Genomic DNA, 16,431 nt, shown 5'->3' with positions numbered 1-16,431 from the left:
GGAAATTAGGTCTAGCATCTGAAATCTAATAACCAACAAAAAAGGCTTTAATTAATCACTTCACCATGTGATCATCCTGCAGGCCTGAGTGGCTGTCAGGTTTCCAACTCAGGGTGGACAGCGAATTGAAACACACATACAGACGAATCAACGATTTTGAATGACCTCCAGTTTGTGAGCTAGCCAGCGGCATCACCGCTTCATCCGTGAATCTTGAGGGAAGAAGTTGCCAAATGCGGTATTATAGCAGCTTAGCTCGGACTATTGCAGATGGCCTCTGGGTAGTATGGGGCAAAGGGGCAAACAATGTCACCCCAGAATGGCCCAATGCCCCCTCCGGCAGCAACCCAATCACCAGCAACCCCTCACACACCAAATAAACCTGTCAGCTTGCTGCTTTGTCCCTCTTTCAGTGGCTAATGGAAAAGTCGTGGCTTCAACTGTGTCAGGCACAGGTAATCAATATACTGCACAAGCTATGGCACTTTCCAAAAATAGGGTCTGAACTATAAACTGATGTAACATTAACATAGCATAACATGCTGGCCTGTCCTACTACAGTTTGACAATTTCTAAATCGATTGCCTTCTTGTTTCTTATAATTAAAACAAAATCATGATATAAGCTGTTAAACTAATTATTAAAATCATTGTGGAAAAAGTATTGTTAATTCTTAATTTATTTTCATGTCTAGAATTTATTTAGCTGTGTTCCACATTTTGTACACAACCTGTAACACAATTTCCCCCATTTAAAAGATTGCATTAAAATACTCTGAAACTCAACACTATAAAAAATGCTTTTCTTAGATTTTTTGTCTTGTTTTAAGGCACAATATAAAAGAATTCTTAAATCAAGGATTTTCTAGATAAGTAAAATTATTTTCTTGTTTTGAGAAAAAAAAACAAGTCAAAATGAAGTGAGTTTCTGCTTAGAACAAGCAAAATAATCTGCCGAAAGGGTAAGCAAATAAATCTTATTTCAAACAGAAAACAAGGTCATTTTTCTTACCCCATTGGCAGATTATTTTGCTTGTTTCAAGCAAGATCGCAGAAGAAAATCCTTCTTGATTTAAGAATTTTTAGATATTTTGGCTGAAAAAAAAAACTAAATTATTAAATTTATTTATTTATTTTTATTTGATTTTTGCTTAAATGTGTGACCCTGGACCACATAACCAATCTTAAGTAGCATGGGCATATTTGTAGCAATAGCTAAAATACATTGTCTCTCATTATGTTCAATGAAGATATTTTGTAAATTTCCTAGCCTAAATATATATAAAAAATGTATTAGTAATATGCATTGCTCAGAAATTCAGTTGGACAACTTTAAAGGCAATTTTCTCAATATTTAGACGCATACTTTCACGTCTCCATCCTTCCCCAACACAGGAAGCTTCTCAGGTTTGCTTTCAGGGGCAAAGCTTACCGATACAGAGTGCTTCCTTTCGGCCTAGCCCTCTCACCCCTAACTTTTGCAAAGTGCGTGGATGCTGCTCTGGCTCCTCCGTGACTCCAGGGCATCCGCATACTCATATCGAGTCGATCCTTACTGCAGTAAATGTGGTCAAGCTAGGCCTGTCACTCACTGTCAAACAGTTCCAAGTACTGTTAGGTCTTACGGCAGCAGCATCCAACGTGATACTTTTTGGTCTGCTGTACATGAGACCACTGCAGTGGTGGCTCAAAACCAGCGGGTTCTCCCCGAGGGGAAACCCATTCCGCAAGATCAAGGTCACGCGGCGCTGCCTACGTGCCTTGGCCATGTGGAGAAAACCCTGGTTCCTCTCTCAGGGTCCGGTTCTGGGAGCTCCTTGTCGCCGCGTCACGCTAGCGACAGATGCATCCCTTACCGGATAGGGAGCGGTCATGAGTGGCCGCTCAGCCCAAGGTCTATGGAGCGATCACCATCTCTCCTGGCACATAAACTGCCTAGAGATGCTGGCCGTATTCCAGGCCCTGAAGAGTTTCCTTCCAGACCTGAGAAACCGTCACGTGCTGGAGACAGCACTGCGGTGGTTTATTATATAAATCGTCAATGAGGTATCCGCTCTCGCTCCTTATACAAGCTGGCGTACCCGATTCTCCTGTGGTCTCAAGGAAAACCTCTCTCCCTGAGAGCAGTCCAATATCTCTGGACGTGGGAGCGGACGTCCTGTCGAGGCAGGGGCCGAGGCCCGGGGAATGGATGCTTCACCCAGAAGTGCTGAAGCAGATTTGGAGAGTGTTTGGCCAGGTTCAAGTGGGCCTCTTTGCGACCCAAGAGACATCGCAATGTCCCCTCTGGTACTCTCTAGTGCCTCCAGCTCCTGCGGGATTGGACGCTATGGCCGAGGCCTCGTCTGTACGCCCTTTCCCCGATCGCTCTGCTCCCGGGAGTTCTGGAATAAGTGTGACCCCTGAGGGGGCACATCTCATAGAGGCCAGTCTCTCAACCAAGGTTGCTGAGACTATCCTTCACTCCAGAGCTCCCCCTATGAGGAAACCCTATGACCTTAAGAGGAAGTGGTCTGCTGCATGGTGTAACCAGCACTAGTTTGACCCAGTTCACTGCCCGATTGGTACAGTACTGGAGTCTCTGCAGTCTCACCGTCCGCAGGGCTAACCCACTCCACCCTGATGGTCTGTTAGTGGGTAGAGTCCCCTTGGTCATACGTTTTCCTCCACGGTCGGGAAATCAAGGCTTCATCAGGAAGTAATGAAGCATGGAGAATTCTTATCCAGACTCAGTTAGACCTCTTGCGACTCGAGAGATATCGCAATGTTCCCTCTGGTTCTCCTTAGTGCCTCCAGTTCCGCTCGGACTGGACGCCATAGTACAGACGTGGCCGAGGCTTCGTCCGTGCGCATTTCCCCCGATCGCTCTGCGCCCAGGAGTTCTGGAAAGAGCACGCCGGTATCAGTACGGCTGTTACTTCTAGCCCCGTACTGGCCGGTCCGAGTATGGTTCTTGGACCTCCTCTCTCAGGCTGGGGGCGCGATCTGTCACCCCCACATGGAGAGGTGGAAGTTATGGGTATGACCCCTGGGGGGGGCGCAACTGGTACCCCAGACAAAGGACTACCTTCTCCTCGTGAGCCTGAGGGCCGAGGAGCACTCTAGGAGGTCGAGTGCCCTGTCCTCGCGTGCCTGAGCGCCGAGGACCATATACACCCTCTTGTCCGTGGAACACTAGACAATGGTTATTTCGGTCCCTCTTGTTCTGGCTACTCCCAGACAAAAGACTAAGACTCCTCGTGTGCTCGAGGGCCGAGGAGTACCTCTTGCTCTGGCTGGCGACCAGACAGGGGTCTACTACCTTCCTCGTGTGCCCGAGGGCCGAGGTTCATACTGCCCTCTTGTCCGTGGAATACTAGACAATGGCTCTTCCCGTGCTCTGGCAAGGTCCACCAGACACAACTTTCTTCCACCCTGGTTCTAGCAGACACTGCGCAGGAAATTGGAAATTATGGGGGCGTTGACATCTCGTTCCCCATAGCGTTTCTGACGCGGCTCGAGTTCCCGGAAGGGAACGTCTCGGGTTACGTATGTAACCTTAGTTCCCTGAGGGAACGAGACGCCGCATCACGGACCATAATTCCCGCACCCTGCGGCGCTCGCTTCATTCCTAAAGAGCTGCCGCTGGCTTCAAACGCACGTGCTTTATACTTCCTGGTCGCTGACGTCACCGCGCCTGTGACGTCACTCCCGTCGTACGATTGGTTGTTAGACAATGATTCAGAGTGCTGCCCGCCAATGGCGTCCCCCATAGCGTTTCTGACGCGGCGTCTCGTTCCCTCAGGGAACTAAGGTTACATACGTAACCCGAGACGATTTTTTTGCACCCTCAGATTTCAGATTTTTAAATAGTTCTATCTCGGCCAAACATTGTTCTATCCTAACAAACCATACATTAATGGAAAGCTTACTTATTCTTCAGATGTCAATTTTAACAAACTGACCCTTTTGACTAGCCTGGCAAGCCAGACCCACATAAATGTAGGGTCTGGGCACTCTCCATAGACAGGGCTCAACCGGAGGGGTGGGATAAACGGTTGTCTTTCAAACTCCTCTCCACGCAATAGGATAGCGCTATAACCAATCAGAGACTTAGTCTGTCAGGTGACGTAGTCAGAGCGACGGAGATTTTTAACGAAAATCAGTGCACTGTGCAGTCTGTCAGCCAAATAATAGACATAGATGGGCACTAAACCTTTAAAAGTAAACAAAAACATGCACAGACAAATCCAAATTACACCCTGCTCTGATGTAGTATACGCAAACACCGGAAGGGGAAATCGGTGAAAAAGTCCAGGATGAGTTTGCGTAAGCAAACGTAATATTTTAGCTTTAAATGGGTTTGAACAACCAGGATAAACGCAAGTAATTACCATTTTGAATAGCCGCTATATCCACAATCTCTGTGCACTGTGTGAACAATGAGTGTCGTATACACGCCACAGATCGCTTCCGGTGTTTGCGTATTCTACACCACAGCGCGTTCACATGTAACGAGCTCCTGCTCAGGACAGATGGACGTGGCTGTGTATCCAAAGTAAAAATTATATAAATACTGTTCAGTTTTCCACGCGTAATTCACAGAATCAGGAATTCATGTCTGACGGAACTTATGGTCGCAGGTCAGGACTCAGGCGTCATCATGTTAAGCCCGCCCACCGACTCGTGATTGGCCCGGTACATCTTGGATTTTTCGGAATTTTAAGTGAATTGAGAGTAACTAGACTGACCTTGGAAGCAAATGTAATTTGCTGCTGCTAGGGGCGCGTCTAGATTCTAGGCTACCTTTTGACTGGTTTTGTGGTCCAGTGTCACATATTATAAGTACTTTAAATTGGTTTGTTAATAGTTTATCGCAAGACAATAATTAAATTACACACATTTCAGTTTAAAACTCTTTTAAACATGTTTTCAATTCACGTAACAGGGTTGCAAAAAATTCTAAATGTTAGCAAAAATAATCTAACATTCTCAAGCCTTTTTTAACGATCTCTGTGAAAAATTTCTTATCTGAGCCATGCTACTAAAACATCACATGGAGTAATAGTAAGAGCAGCTTCCAAACTACTGTATACAGTAGATACATATAAAAACTATGCATAGGATGTTTGAGCTCCTGGACCCCAAGGAACCCTCCGCTTCTAAAAAAAACCCTCTACTTTGAAACACAAACATTTTTTGAGGCTTGTTTGCACAGTTTCCAAGGTACGCCAGAGAAGTGCTCCTCTGAACTTCTCCCCAACCTGTGCTTTCCTCAAGCTGAGCGTCCAGGCTTCCTTTAAACCAGCAGACTGAAACATCAGAAAAGCTCATTAAAGCTGCAGCGCATGGGAGCCGAGGGACCTCTCACAACATCACCTGCCGCAGTCAGCCAGTCAAATTAAGAGCCACTGCACTGGGCCAGCGAATACTGTGACCCTAATTAAAAAAGATGGATTTTCTCTGTTTCATGTATTAATTAGGTAAACAAATGCATTATAGTAGATTTACATCTGTAATTTAGCTCAGGCTCGGGAAACGGCACTGAAGATTTAATGTGTCTGGCTAGACAAAAGGCTGCTTAAAAGTTAAAGCCATAAGCAGCTCTTGCAGTCATCTGGAAACCATCGAGGGACAGATAGCACCTATAAAAGCGGTTCAGCAGCAGAACGTCCCAGAACCTCCCAGTCTACCCTAATAGTCCCAGCCCACAGGTGATAAATAGCTTTTCCACTGAACAGACCCTTAAAACCTGCTGGTCTTGAATTAGGAACAGATAACGTCAGGGGTCCAGTATTGAGATTATGTCTACGCCAAGTGAAGTTAGCAGCAACACTGACGCAAAACATGACTCCTTTTACAATCATTAGTTTTCTAAAATGGAAAAGTTAGATGCATCTGTAAAGTGTGTTCAAATAATACATAAATTTAAAAAAAAATGTTTGCAATGAATGCAAAAAAAAAATTATACAATGAATGCCCCCAAAACTGATTGCAATGAATGTAACTTGTGATGGTAAAAGATATTACATTTAGAAGAGGGATGTTTAGATTTAGATTTCTGCATGTATTATTTAAATTCAAATAATATTGTTTAAAAAAAAAGGCAAAATCACAAACAGATTTATGGTCAGTAAGTGTAAAAAAACTTAAAGCAAGGATCAACTAATTGATCAAAAGTTACATTATCCTGACCTATGGTTTCTCTGGCAGGGTTCCTGATTGGGCACTGGAACCGCTTTGAGAAAAACAGAGCTAATAGAGTTTCCCAAACCTCTTTCTTTCATAGACCCAAGAAAAGAAACTCACTGGAGCGTTCGGGGCAATTGACTTTCTCTTGCGTGATGCTGCTGCTCTCATCTTCTCCATCAGCGTCAGAACCAGAGCTGCTGTCGCTGCAACTGGCCGAAGAGTCTTCAGGGTCTCTGTGCCCTTTGGGCGTTGGGCTGCTCTCAGGCATGGATGACAAGACCTACAGACAAACAATCATATAAACACACCCGCAGGGGGAGATGATGAGAGAAGATCCTAGAAAAATGTCAGTTCTGCAGCTTTCACCCCGAGTCCAATTAACGCTTGCCACTTGACGGCAGAACGGAAGGACGGCAGTGCACAAGTCTTGATTAATGTCACTTCAGAAACATGTTCATTTGGTCTGAAACACACACATTGCGTGTCAGGGAAGCTAATCTATTATGTCCTTCAAGAAGTATTGAACAATGAATTGAATATCTGTCCAACACTTGGAAAAATACTGACTATTAGCCTTCTGAATGCACTAATTTCACCTTTTCAACTCCAATTTGGCTCAAAGGTCTATCTAAATTAACACTTTGGACATAATCTCCGACCGAGTTTTGAAAGAATTCAGAGCGATCCTGTTCTCCTTGGCATTTTTAAGAGGAACTGTTTGTGAATATATAACTTGCTTAATTTCTGTCTAGTCAGATTATTCCAGATGGCCCTATAATGGCACTCTTAGAGTGTTCAAATCCATCAGAGCAGATACTGCTGAAATAACACATACACTTCAAGTCAAAAGTGAACCAATTAACATCATTTAATGCCTTAAAATGTCTGCAACATCTCAGGTAGGGAATCTGATGAAACCTCATCATGAAACCTCATCATGCCTGGATTATAATTCACCTCAAAAACAGAAAGAGAATTATATTTTGCATAAAAATACCTAGTTCTGCCATGAAACTCTAGATGACGCAGGTTGACGGTTTGTTAACGTAACTGATGATATCACAGAGTTATACGACTTTGCACATTTGTGCAGCAGCAGTATGTCTTAAATACTCACAGCACAGTATCACCATATGCTTTGGCAGTAGCAAACTCTGTACTTGCTTGTTCATTTATTTCAGTAATTCAACTTAAATTGTGAAACTCGTGTATTAAATAAATTCAGTGCACACAGACACAGTTTAAGTCTTTGGTTCTTTTAATTGTGATGATTTTGGCCCACATTTAACAAAAACCCACCAATAAACTATCTCAGCAAATTAGAATACTTATACTTCATAAGACCAATAAAAAAACATTTTTAGTGAATTGTTGGCCTTCTGGAAAGCATGTCGATTTACTGTATATGTACTCAATACTTGGTAGGGGCTCCTTTTGCTTTAATTACTGCCTCAATTCGGCGTGGCATGGAGGTGATCAGTCTGTGGCACTGCTGAGGTGGTATGGAAGCCCAGGTTTCTTTGACAGTGGCATTCAGTTCATCTGCATTTTTTGGTCTCTTGTTTCTCATTTTCCTCTTGACAATACCCCATAGATTCTCTGGTGAGTTTGCTGGCCAGTCAAGCACACCAACACCATGGTCATTTAACCAACTTTTGGTGCTTTTGGCAGTGTGGGAAGGTGCCAAATCCTGCTGGAAAATAAAATCAGCATCTTTAAAAAGCTGGTCAGCAGAAGGAAGCATGAAGTGCTCTGAAATTTCTTGGTGAACGGGTGCAGTGACTTTGGTTTTCAAAAAACACAGTGGACCAACATCAGCAGATGACATTGCACCCAAAATCATAACAGACTGTGGAAACTTAACACTGGACTTAAAGCAACTTGGGCTATGAGCTTCTCCACCCTTCCTCCAGACTCTAGGACCTTGGTTTCCAAATGAAAAACAAAACTTGCTCTCATCCGAAAAGAGGAATTTGGACCACTGGGCAACAGTCCATTTCTTCTTCTCCTTAGCCCAGGTATGACGCCTCTGACGTTGTCTGTGGTTCAGCAGTGGCGTAACAAGAGGAATACGACAACTGTAGCCAAATTTCTTGACACATCTGTGTGTGGTGGCTCTTGATGCCTTGACCCCAGCCTCAGTCCATTCCTTGTGAATGTGAAATTCTTGAATCAATTTTGCTTGACAAGCCTCTCAAGGCTGCGGTTCTCTCGGTTGGTTGTGCATCTTTTTCTTCCACACTTTTTCCTTCCACTTAACTTTCTGTTAACATGCTTGGATACAGCACTCTGTGAACAGCCAGCTTCTTCAGCAATGAATGTTTGTGGCTTACCCTCCTTGTGAAGGGTGTCAATGATTGTCTTCTGGACAACTGCAGTCTTCCCCATGATTGTGTAGCCTAGTGAACCAAACTGAGAGACCATTTTGAAGGCTCAGGAAACCTTTGGAGGTGTTTTGAGTTGTTTAGCTGATTGGCATATCACCATATTCTAATTTGTTGAGATAGTGAATTGGTGGGTGTTTGTTAAATGTGAGCCAAATCATTACAATTAAAAGAACCAAAGAATTAAACTACTTCAGTCTGTGTTCAATGAATTTATTTAATACACAAGTTTCACAAACTTTTCCACGTCATTCTAATTTACTGAGATGCTCCTGTACAACTACAGCAATAACCAACAGCAGCGTAGCAGATCTATTCCGCCAAGACCAAATACATTAACATTGTCATATCCATTACAATGCTAAACTTTTCCGAGAGTTGTCATGACAGAAATATATTATTTTAAAGAGGTTGTGCAAGCAAAACCCATTCATTTTCTCTATGTATACACAGGGAATTGTAAGGAAAACTTTCAAGACAGACTTATAATGAACAGTATGAAAATGTATATAAGCTCTGGCAAAACACTCCATGTATTGCTGTTGTTGTAATTAAAGCATTATGCCTCTGTTGGGCAATACTTTTGTGAAGCCACAAGTCAGTGTGATTTTACCAATCAGAGAACGTGAAAGTGGCAAAAGAGTTCAGCGGTCATCGCCAACTCCCATAAATCACTGTCACACTTTATGCAAATGACTTAATCGAATTAGTCTACCAACATTCTCAAACTACTTATCTATTTGCAATACATTTGAATTGTACTATATTCCATACTTCTTTTTATAATCAATGACTTACAGTAGTACTCAGTAGTATTGCATTATCATACAATCTTGATTTAATTATGTATGATGGGATACAAAATCTATTGCCTCTCACAAGATGTTTTCTCTTATAAAAGTAGAGCCTTATAGATTTGCATTCCTGTAGCTCAAACTACAGAGCAATGCCAAGATTATGGGTTCAATTCCCAGGGAATGCATGAACTGAAAAGATGTGTACCCTGAAGTTTCTTTGTTAAAACATGATCTGCCAAATGCATACAAGTAAACATTCTACAAATATTTTTGCTTCAGATCAGGTTTGTCAGTGCTGGTTGGTTTGGTTCATGGTTTAGAACTTCTAACTGACAAACTTTTTAAAACTTGAAAGAAAATGAATGAGGAAAATACGAAACCAATGACATAAAATATATATATATGTGTGTTTATCTACAGTATATCTAGATTCGTACACTAGCATGTGTATATTGAGTAGATGTACCTTAGGACCCTTCTGTTTGGAGGTTTTTCCCATCAGTTTCTCATCATCCAGTTCACACTGCTCCAGAAGGTCTAGGATATCTTCCTCCTGCAGAACACAGATCACAAACAAAAAGCAGAACATATTATTTATTTTTCACATATAACCTTTTCTTGTGGATATGCACTTTTGCAACTTACTAGTGATTTTACTGAATGCCAAAAGTAAAATATTGAACAGCAAGTTCACTAGATTCCCACCCCTCCTTGTTTAGACTTGTGAGTATTAAAGAGTTAAGACAGTAAGATTTTAATAGCATTAAAGCTTGATTGAAAATTTGTTTTAATACTCAGAAACATTCCCTGAAGTAACTGTCCATTACTACTTGTTAATGATATATTGGTGCATATCGATATATATATATTGGTGATTATTTTTAACAATCAAAATCTATCAACTTGCATATGGATTATGTACTAATTATTTATAACCAAATGTAAAATGTATATTTTGAATCAAATTATCTTCAATGATTGCTTGCTTGAAATAATTTATGCTCTGGTTGAATTTTCTCAAAAGTGATACTAAATACATAACTATCAAAATCAAATATTACCAAAATATTATATAATATCAACATACAGTTATTGTAGCTATTTTCCTATATATATATTATATAAGATCAACAACAATAATTTTAGTGAGGTCTTCTAATTCCAAAATATTTGAAAAACATTATCTTGTCTAAACTAGGAGTAATCAAATTGAGCCATTTCTAAATCAAAACAGCATGTTGCATGACACCTAAACAATTTCTAGGCATAAATCAAAGCCATGTGTTTAGCTCAAATTCAGGAATCCATCTGGAATATGAATCAACCTCATTCCTTCTTACAAGTCACTGTATCTGAACCACACTTTGAGTTTAGCACATCATAATCTATGTAGCATTTCTTCTTCAAATAAAGCTATGGCGTTGACTTTGAAGTATAGGGTCACTGTAACTGCACAGTTCACATGAGAAAAGTGCTTATAACATTTAAAGACTCTAAAATTACAGTTTCCTGGTATTACAAATGACACATGACCAGTTCATTTTCCGTTATATTTTAAGAATTACAACCAGTGGTTCAGGCAGGCAACACCAGCCATTTTAAACACTGTAAAACTCATTATCAGTATTACCAAAAAAAGTGTCAATAATTCAATAATTTCACAGTGACACATTCATGCTGACTGTTCCTAGAGCTTCCTGCTGATTCCTTTATGATACCCTGGAGGTTTTTTTGAGTCTTCCTGAAACATCCTGCACTTATCTTGCTCTTGGGATAAATTAGATGGGACAGAGCAGCTTGGACAGTCTGCCAGTGGTCTGAAACACTTATTACATACAACAGTGGACTTAAAATATGTTGGAAATGGCTTTAAATCCCTTCCCAACTCATAAAACTCTTCATCCTTTCTTCTGAATGGGGCTCACAGTTCTTTTGATATTAGCATGGTAACAGGCCATTTTTATTTAGGTTTATATAAGGTGTTGTCTTTCTTCTTTAATCATCAAAAAAATGTTTCAAAAGTAATTTCAACTTAAAATAATTTGTTATACCACTGACTTAGTTTAGTCAACCTAAAATGTTAAGTTACTTAATTAACAAATTATTTTAAGTTGAAACAACATTTTTTTACAGTGAATTTGCACTTGATTCTAACTAATTGGTGTCTTTGATTATAATTTGAATAGGTACCTGATGTAGTCATAAATGAAATTTATTTTATTTTATTAAAAGTTGCCAATCCAATCTGTATGTCCCAACATGTAACCCTTTTTTTACCTTTAATAAAGAATTGTTTTGCTTTTAGAGTCTTTAACTCAAGACGGTTATACCACCTTAACAATTAAAGTAATTATATTCAGTAACATTAAAATTACTTTTATGTTTCAGTGTATAATTTTTCAGTAATTTGACTTGAGGGATATTATTAGACTTCTACTCCAAAATTACATTTTAATCTAAAAAATGCCCCAATGTCTGTCATCTGGTTGATACAAAAAAATGTAGTAGGTTATTAAAAAAATAGAATGGCTAATGACAGTAGTTCAGATAAAAAGGGCAGCTGTACAACAAACAATAAATGTAGTTGGGTGAAGATTGAATCATCACAGTCTCAAGAATTTGATCAATATTGTTCTGAATTCGCTTCAACATATTTTTATTTTTTTTTTACTGTAAGATCTGTGTTTTACAGACTCTGATGTTTCTCCATTACAAATGCTGCATGCTTTTCAAGCAGAAACATTATTCCAGCTGTAACTCAATAAGCCAGGCATTGATCTGTTGTTCTGGCTCAGATGGAGAGAGATTTTAAGTGCATTAAAATCTGTTCTTTTGCTCATCGCCACCTTCCATTCTTCCCCAAATACAGAGGCTCATTGTTCAGGCAGTCGGCAAAAAGAAAAAAGGCCAGAAAAACCCCACACTCTGACTGCAGGTGACGAGTCAATATTTGCCAGTGTTTGCTACCGTTAGATTGTTATGAAATTTGTTTTTGTTGCTTTGATTTGGGACTCACAAAGTCAATTTTGAGAATATTTTGTGTGTCAGGGTACAGACGTGGGGACATATGAAAGAGCTTGAGGCATGTGTGTGTCTAATATAGAGGACGCATTTCCAACAAGAGTTTTCATTTTGTTATCTTATGTTACAATAAGTGGCAATAAAGTGCTGGAACTTGCGATTGTTAATGTTTTACTGAGTGCTTGTTGCGGTTGTGGAAAGCAAGTAAACAACAAAGCAATGTTCTCACCCGCCACAGCTCTTCACATCTATCTGCAGCTTGCTATGCATTCTAGAGAAATCGCTAAATAAAATGCAAACAAATACATCACCACCCAAAATTAAAATTCTGCCATCATTTAATCACTCTCATGTCATTCTGACTTCTGTTCATCTTCTATTATCTTATCATTAAGCAAAAATGTGATGCAAAAAATATTGTGAAAATAATTTACATGAACTATATAATTAATATCAACGTCTCTTATTTTTTATGTATTTATTTCTTATATTTCTTAGGTCCCCATGAGGAAACAGGCTTATAAATCATGCACAATGAGTTTTTTTGAGGAAGTAAAAGTGTGCACAATCTCCTGTGAGGGCTAGGTTTAGGTGTAGGGTAGGTGTAGGGCCATAGAAAGTACGGTTTGTACAGTATAAAAACCATTACGCCTATGGAATGTCCCCATAAAACATGTAAACCCAATATGTGTGTGTGTGTGTGTGTGTGTGTGTGTGTGTGTGTGTGTGTGTGTGTGTCTGTGTGTGAGCTATACCTTTAAGTCCATGTACGGTATGTCACAAAAGTGAGTACACCCCTCACATTTCCGCAACCATTTAGTATATCTATAGGTATAATACTACATAAATGAAACTTGGATATATTTTAGAGTAGTCAATGTGCAGCTTGTATAGTAGTATAGATTTATTGTCCCCTTAATATTACTCAACATACAGCCGTTATTGTCAAAATAGCTGGCATCGAGTGTCAATATATTGTGTTATGCACCACTGTTATCTGGCACTGTTATCTTATAGTCTCATCAGATCACAGGAAGTGGTTCCAGTAATTAATGCTCTTGGACAGGTTGTCTTCAGCAAACTGTTTGCAGGCTTTCTTGTGAGGCTTCCTTCTGGGACGACGCCTATGCAAACCAACTTGTTGCAGTGTGTGGCGTATGGTCTGAGCACTGACAAGCTGACCTTCTACTTCTGCAACCTTTAAAGCAATGCTGGCAGCACTCATGCATCTGTTTTTGAAGCCAGGTTCTGCACCTGATGCACAGAACGAGTGCTCAACTTTGATCGACGTTGATCGACCCTTGCAAGGCCTGTTCTGAATGGAACCCATTTTGAAAAACCTCTGTATGACCCTGACCACTGTAGTGTAACTCGGTTTCAGGGTGTTACTGAACCTCTAATAGCCTTGGCCATCTTTGTGGAGAGCAACAATTCTAATTCTCAAATCCTCAGAGAGTTATTTGCCATGAGATGCCATGTTGAACATCCAGTGGTCAGTATGAGAGAATTGCACTTAAAGCAACAAATTTTAACTGCTCTAATACAAGATACACAGCTTGTGTGATCCTGGCAAGCAGACAAAAACATAAACATGATGAATAGGACATGTGGCTTTGCATGGTTAAACAACATACTGCTGTTATCACTTAGGGTGTTCTCACTTTTGTTGCCAGCTATTTTGACAATAATGGCTGTATGTTGAGTTATTTTCAGAGGACAGTACATATATTCTGCTATACAAGCTGCACATTGACTACTCTAGAATATATCCAAGTTTACTTTCTATAGTATTGTCCCTTGAGAAGATATACTAAAATGGTTGCTGAAATATGAGGGGTTTACTCAATTTTGTGAGATGTTGTATTTATATAAAATCTACAAAATCCTAGGACATAAAGTATCAAATACATGCAGTATTTGATAGTGGAATGTATTGTTTACCTTACTCTTTAGGACATTGTCTCCATGTTCCCAACCACCCTGCTTTCCACAATTTCATTAAACAACAATATAAGAATTTTTAGTGACATCATTTAGTTTTCCATGACCATTTTCCACTCTCTCTGTCAGTGTTGTTTTCGTCAACGATGACGATGACGAAATCATTTCGTTGACGCCACTTTTTTCCATGACGAAAACGAGACGATGACGAGATAAAAATGGCTCGTTGATGACTAAAACATGACGAGACGTGTGTGAGTTTTCGTTGACGAGACGAGAATAGACGAAAATGTTAGTGGGTGGTCCGTCAGACGTTTAAAATGCATGACATTTCTGCTTATTGTGCATGCCAATTAAAACCGGAAAAAGTACCTGCCGCTATGGCAAGCCGTTTTAGCATTAAATGCTTTTTGCCATACTAATATGGCAAGCCGTTTTAGCATTCCATCCTTGTTTGTCTTTTATGTTTTAAAACATTCCTTCATTATTGTAATTATTGGTGAAAAATAGTCGATCCGGAAGCTCACATTGTGTTGAACTAGCCTATAGATCTGCTATTTTCAGAACTTATAACTGACACTACCCAACAGCAAAATACTTACTGACCTACATTAATTTGTTAAAAGACTACTTTTTCCCCTTTTTTGACTAAAACTAGACTAAAAACTTCTTGACTTTTCGTCGACTAAAATTGGACTAAAACTATCACATTTAGAAGTGACTAAAATTTGACTAAAACTAATAACCATTTTAGTCCAAAAGACTAAGACTAAGACTAAATCTAAGATGGTTGTCAAAAACAACACTGCTCTCTGTGACCCCTGGCATCATTGGCGTTTTTGCTGCTGTGCTTTTAAAATGTAAATGCGTCTTTGCATGTGAAATGAGTAACAGTGCTTTGCTGCGAGCTGTGAGCTTCGGGTCTAGTGTAGTATGTTCTGCCCTATCTTTCAAAAACAGCCTTTTCGCACCACCTGCATTACATTGTGACAACTAAAAACAAACCAAGCTGAATGTGACTCTAGTACTGTTGAATAAACTGTAGCCACTTGTTTGTAATGAGCGTACCCTTAAGAATATACAAAGCGACTACACACAGTTTACTCTTGTTGTCAGTTCTAGAGTTTAGGAGTAAATTCTAGAAGAGCATTTATCCTGCTTTCTCCCTTTTACTTAAACATGATAGACAAGGTCAGGTTTCTGAACATCACATCACAAGTAAATTTGGCCACTGATTGTAATCCAGTGATTCTGAAATAAGCAATTTTGGCAGTAACAGTAATAACAGAGTAAAGAGTAATGTTAGTACTGTTTAAACAGAGTAATTGCCAAGAAAAACTAGAAAAAACTATTAGCAATTAGTAATACTAATGACTTATTTCGAGTAACTTTCCCAACCCTTTGTAAATTTGTGAGGGGTAGACAGGGCCCTAGACTAATGTTGCTGAACTGCATTAACAAACTGACAAACAGGAAGGTCAAAGACCACATGGCAATGGCATAAACTCTGGGTTCTTGAATCTTTCCCAAATAAGCCAGACACCAGCGCCGTTGGAAACAGCTCACGTGCTTCCCTGCCATATCACCAGACGGCTCCCGCCTCAAAACTACAACCTGCCTAACAACCATCTCCATTCAAACTCATGTGCAACCCCACTTCAAAGTCAGATTTCAGATTCCATCAATGTGTGTTATGAGGACGCAACCTTTCCACATTCATATGCATGGGTACACAGATCCGGCCTTGAAAATCCCTGTAAAATGAACATCCAGAGGTTTCAGAGAGGTTGCGCAGCGCAATAATGAACTCCAGCTGAACAGACAATTTTAGAACAGAGGCTTTCATAAAAAAAGAGAAACTGCTCAGAAATGCAGTGGAACAATTTGTATATAAAGCTAATAAAGCTTTTAAAACATTACGTAATAATTATATTATTTTTTCTTTTCAATTTTATTATAAAATAAGATGTAGTCATGATAGTTGCCTAGCATTTTTTTTCTTTTCAGGATTTTTATTTCCACTTAACCACTTGAACGACATTATAACTGTATATTTGTAATATTACAATATTTATTAGCATATTTTCTTATTTATAAAACAAATATTTAGTCAAATCG

At 39.8% G+C, this 16,431-nt stretch overlaps 1 protein-coding gene across 1 annotated transcript in view; it reads right to left on the bottom strand.

The window, feature by feature from the left end:
- The window catches only part of LOC141293872 (tubulin polyglutamylase TTLL7-like), a 54,049-nt gene that overhangs the window by 26,716 nt on the left and 10,902 nt on the right, over positions 1-16,431 (bottom strand). Inside the window, exons 5-6 of the mRNA XM_073825941.1 lie at positions 9,818-9,904; positions 6,288-6,450 (exon numbers count right to left, since the gene is read on the bottom strand). Coding sequence (XP_073682042.1) covers positions 6,288-6,450; positions 9,818-9,904 — 250 coding nt within the window. The remainder of the gene's footprint in view (positions 1-6,287; positions 6,451-9,817; positions 9,905-16,431) is intronic.

Source organism: Garra rufa, chromosome 20 (genome assembly GCF_049309525.1).
Source record: "Garra rufa chromosome 20, GarRuf1.0, whole genome shotgun sequence".
Lineage (NCBI taxonomy): Eukaryota > Metazoa > Chordata > Actinopteri > Cypriniformes > Cyprinidae > Garra > Garra rufa.
This window is presented reverse-complemented; position numbering and strand designations above follow the sequence as displayed.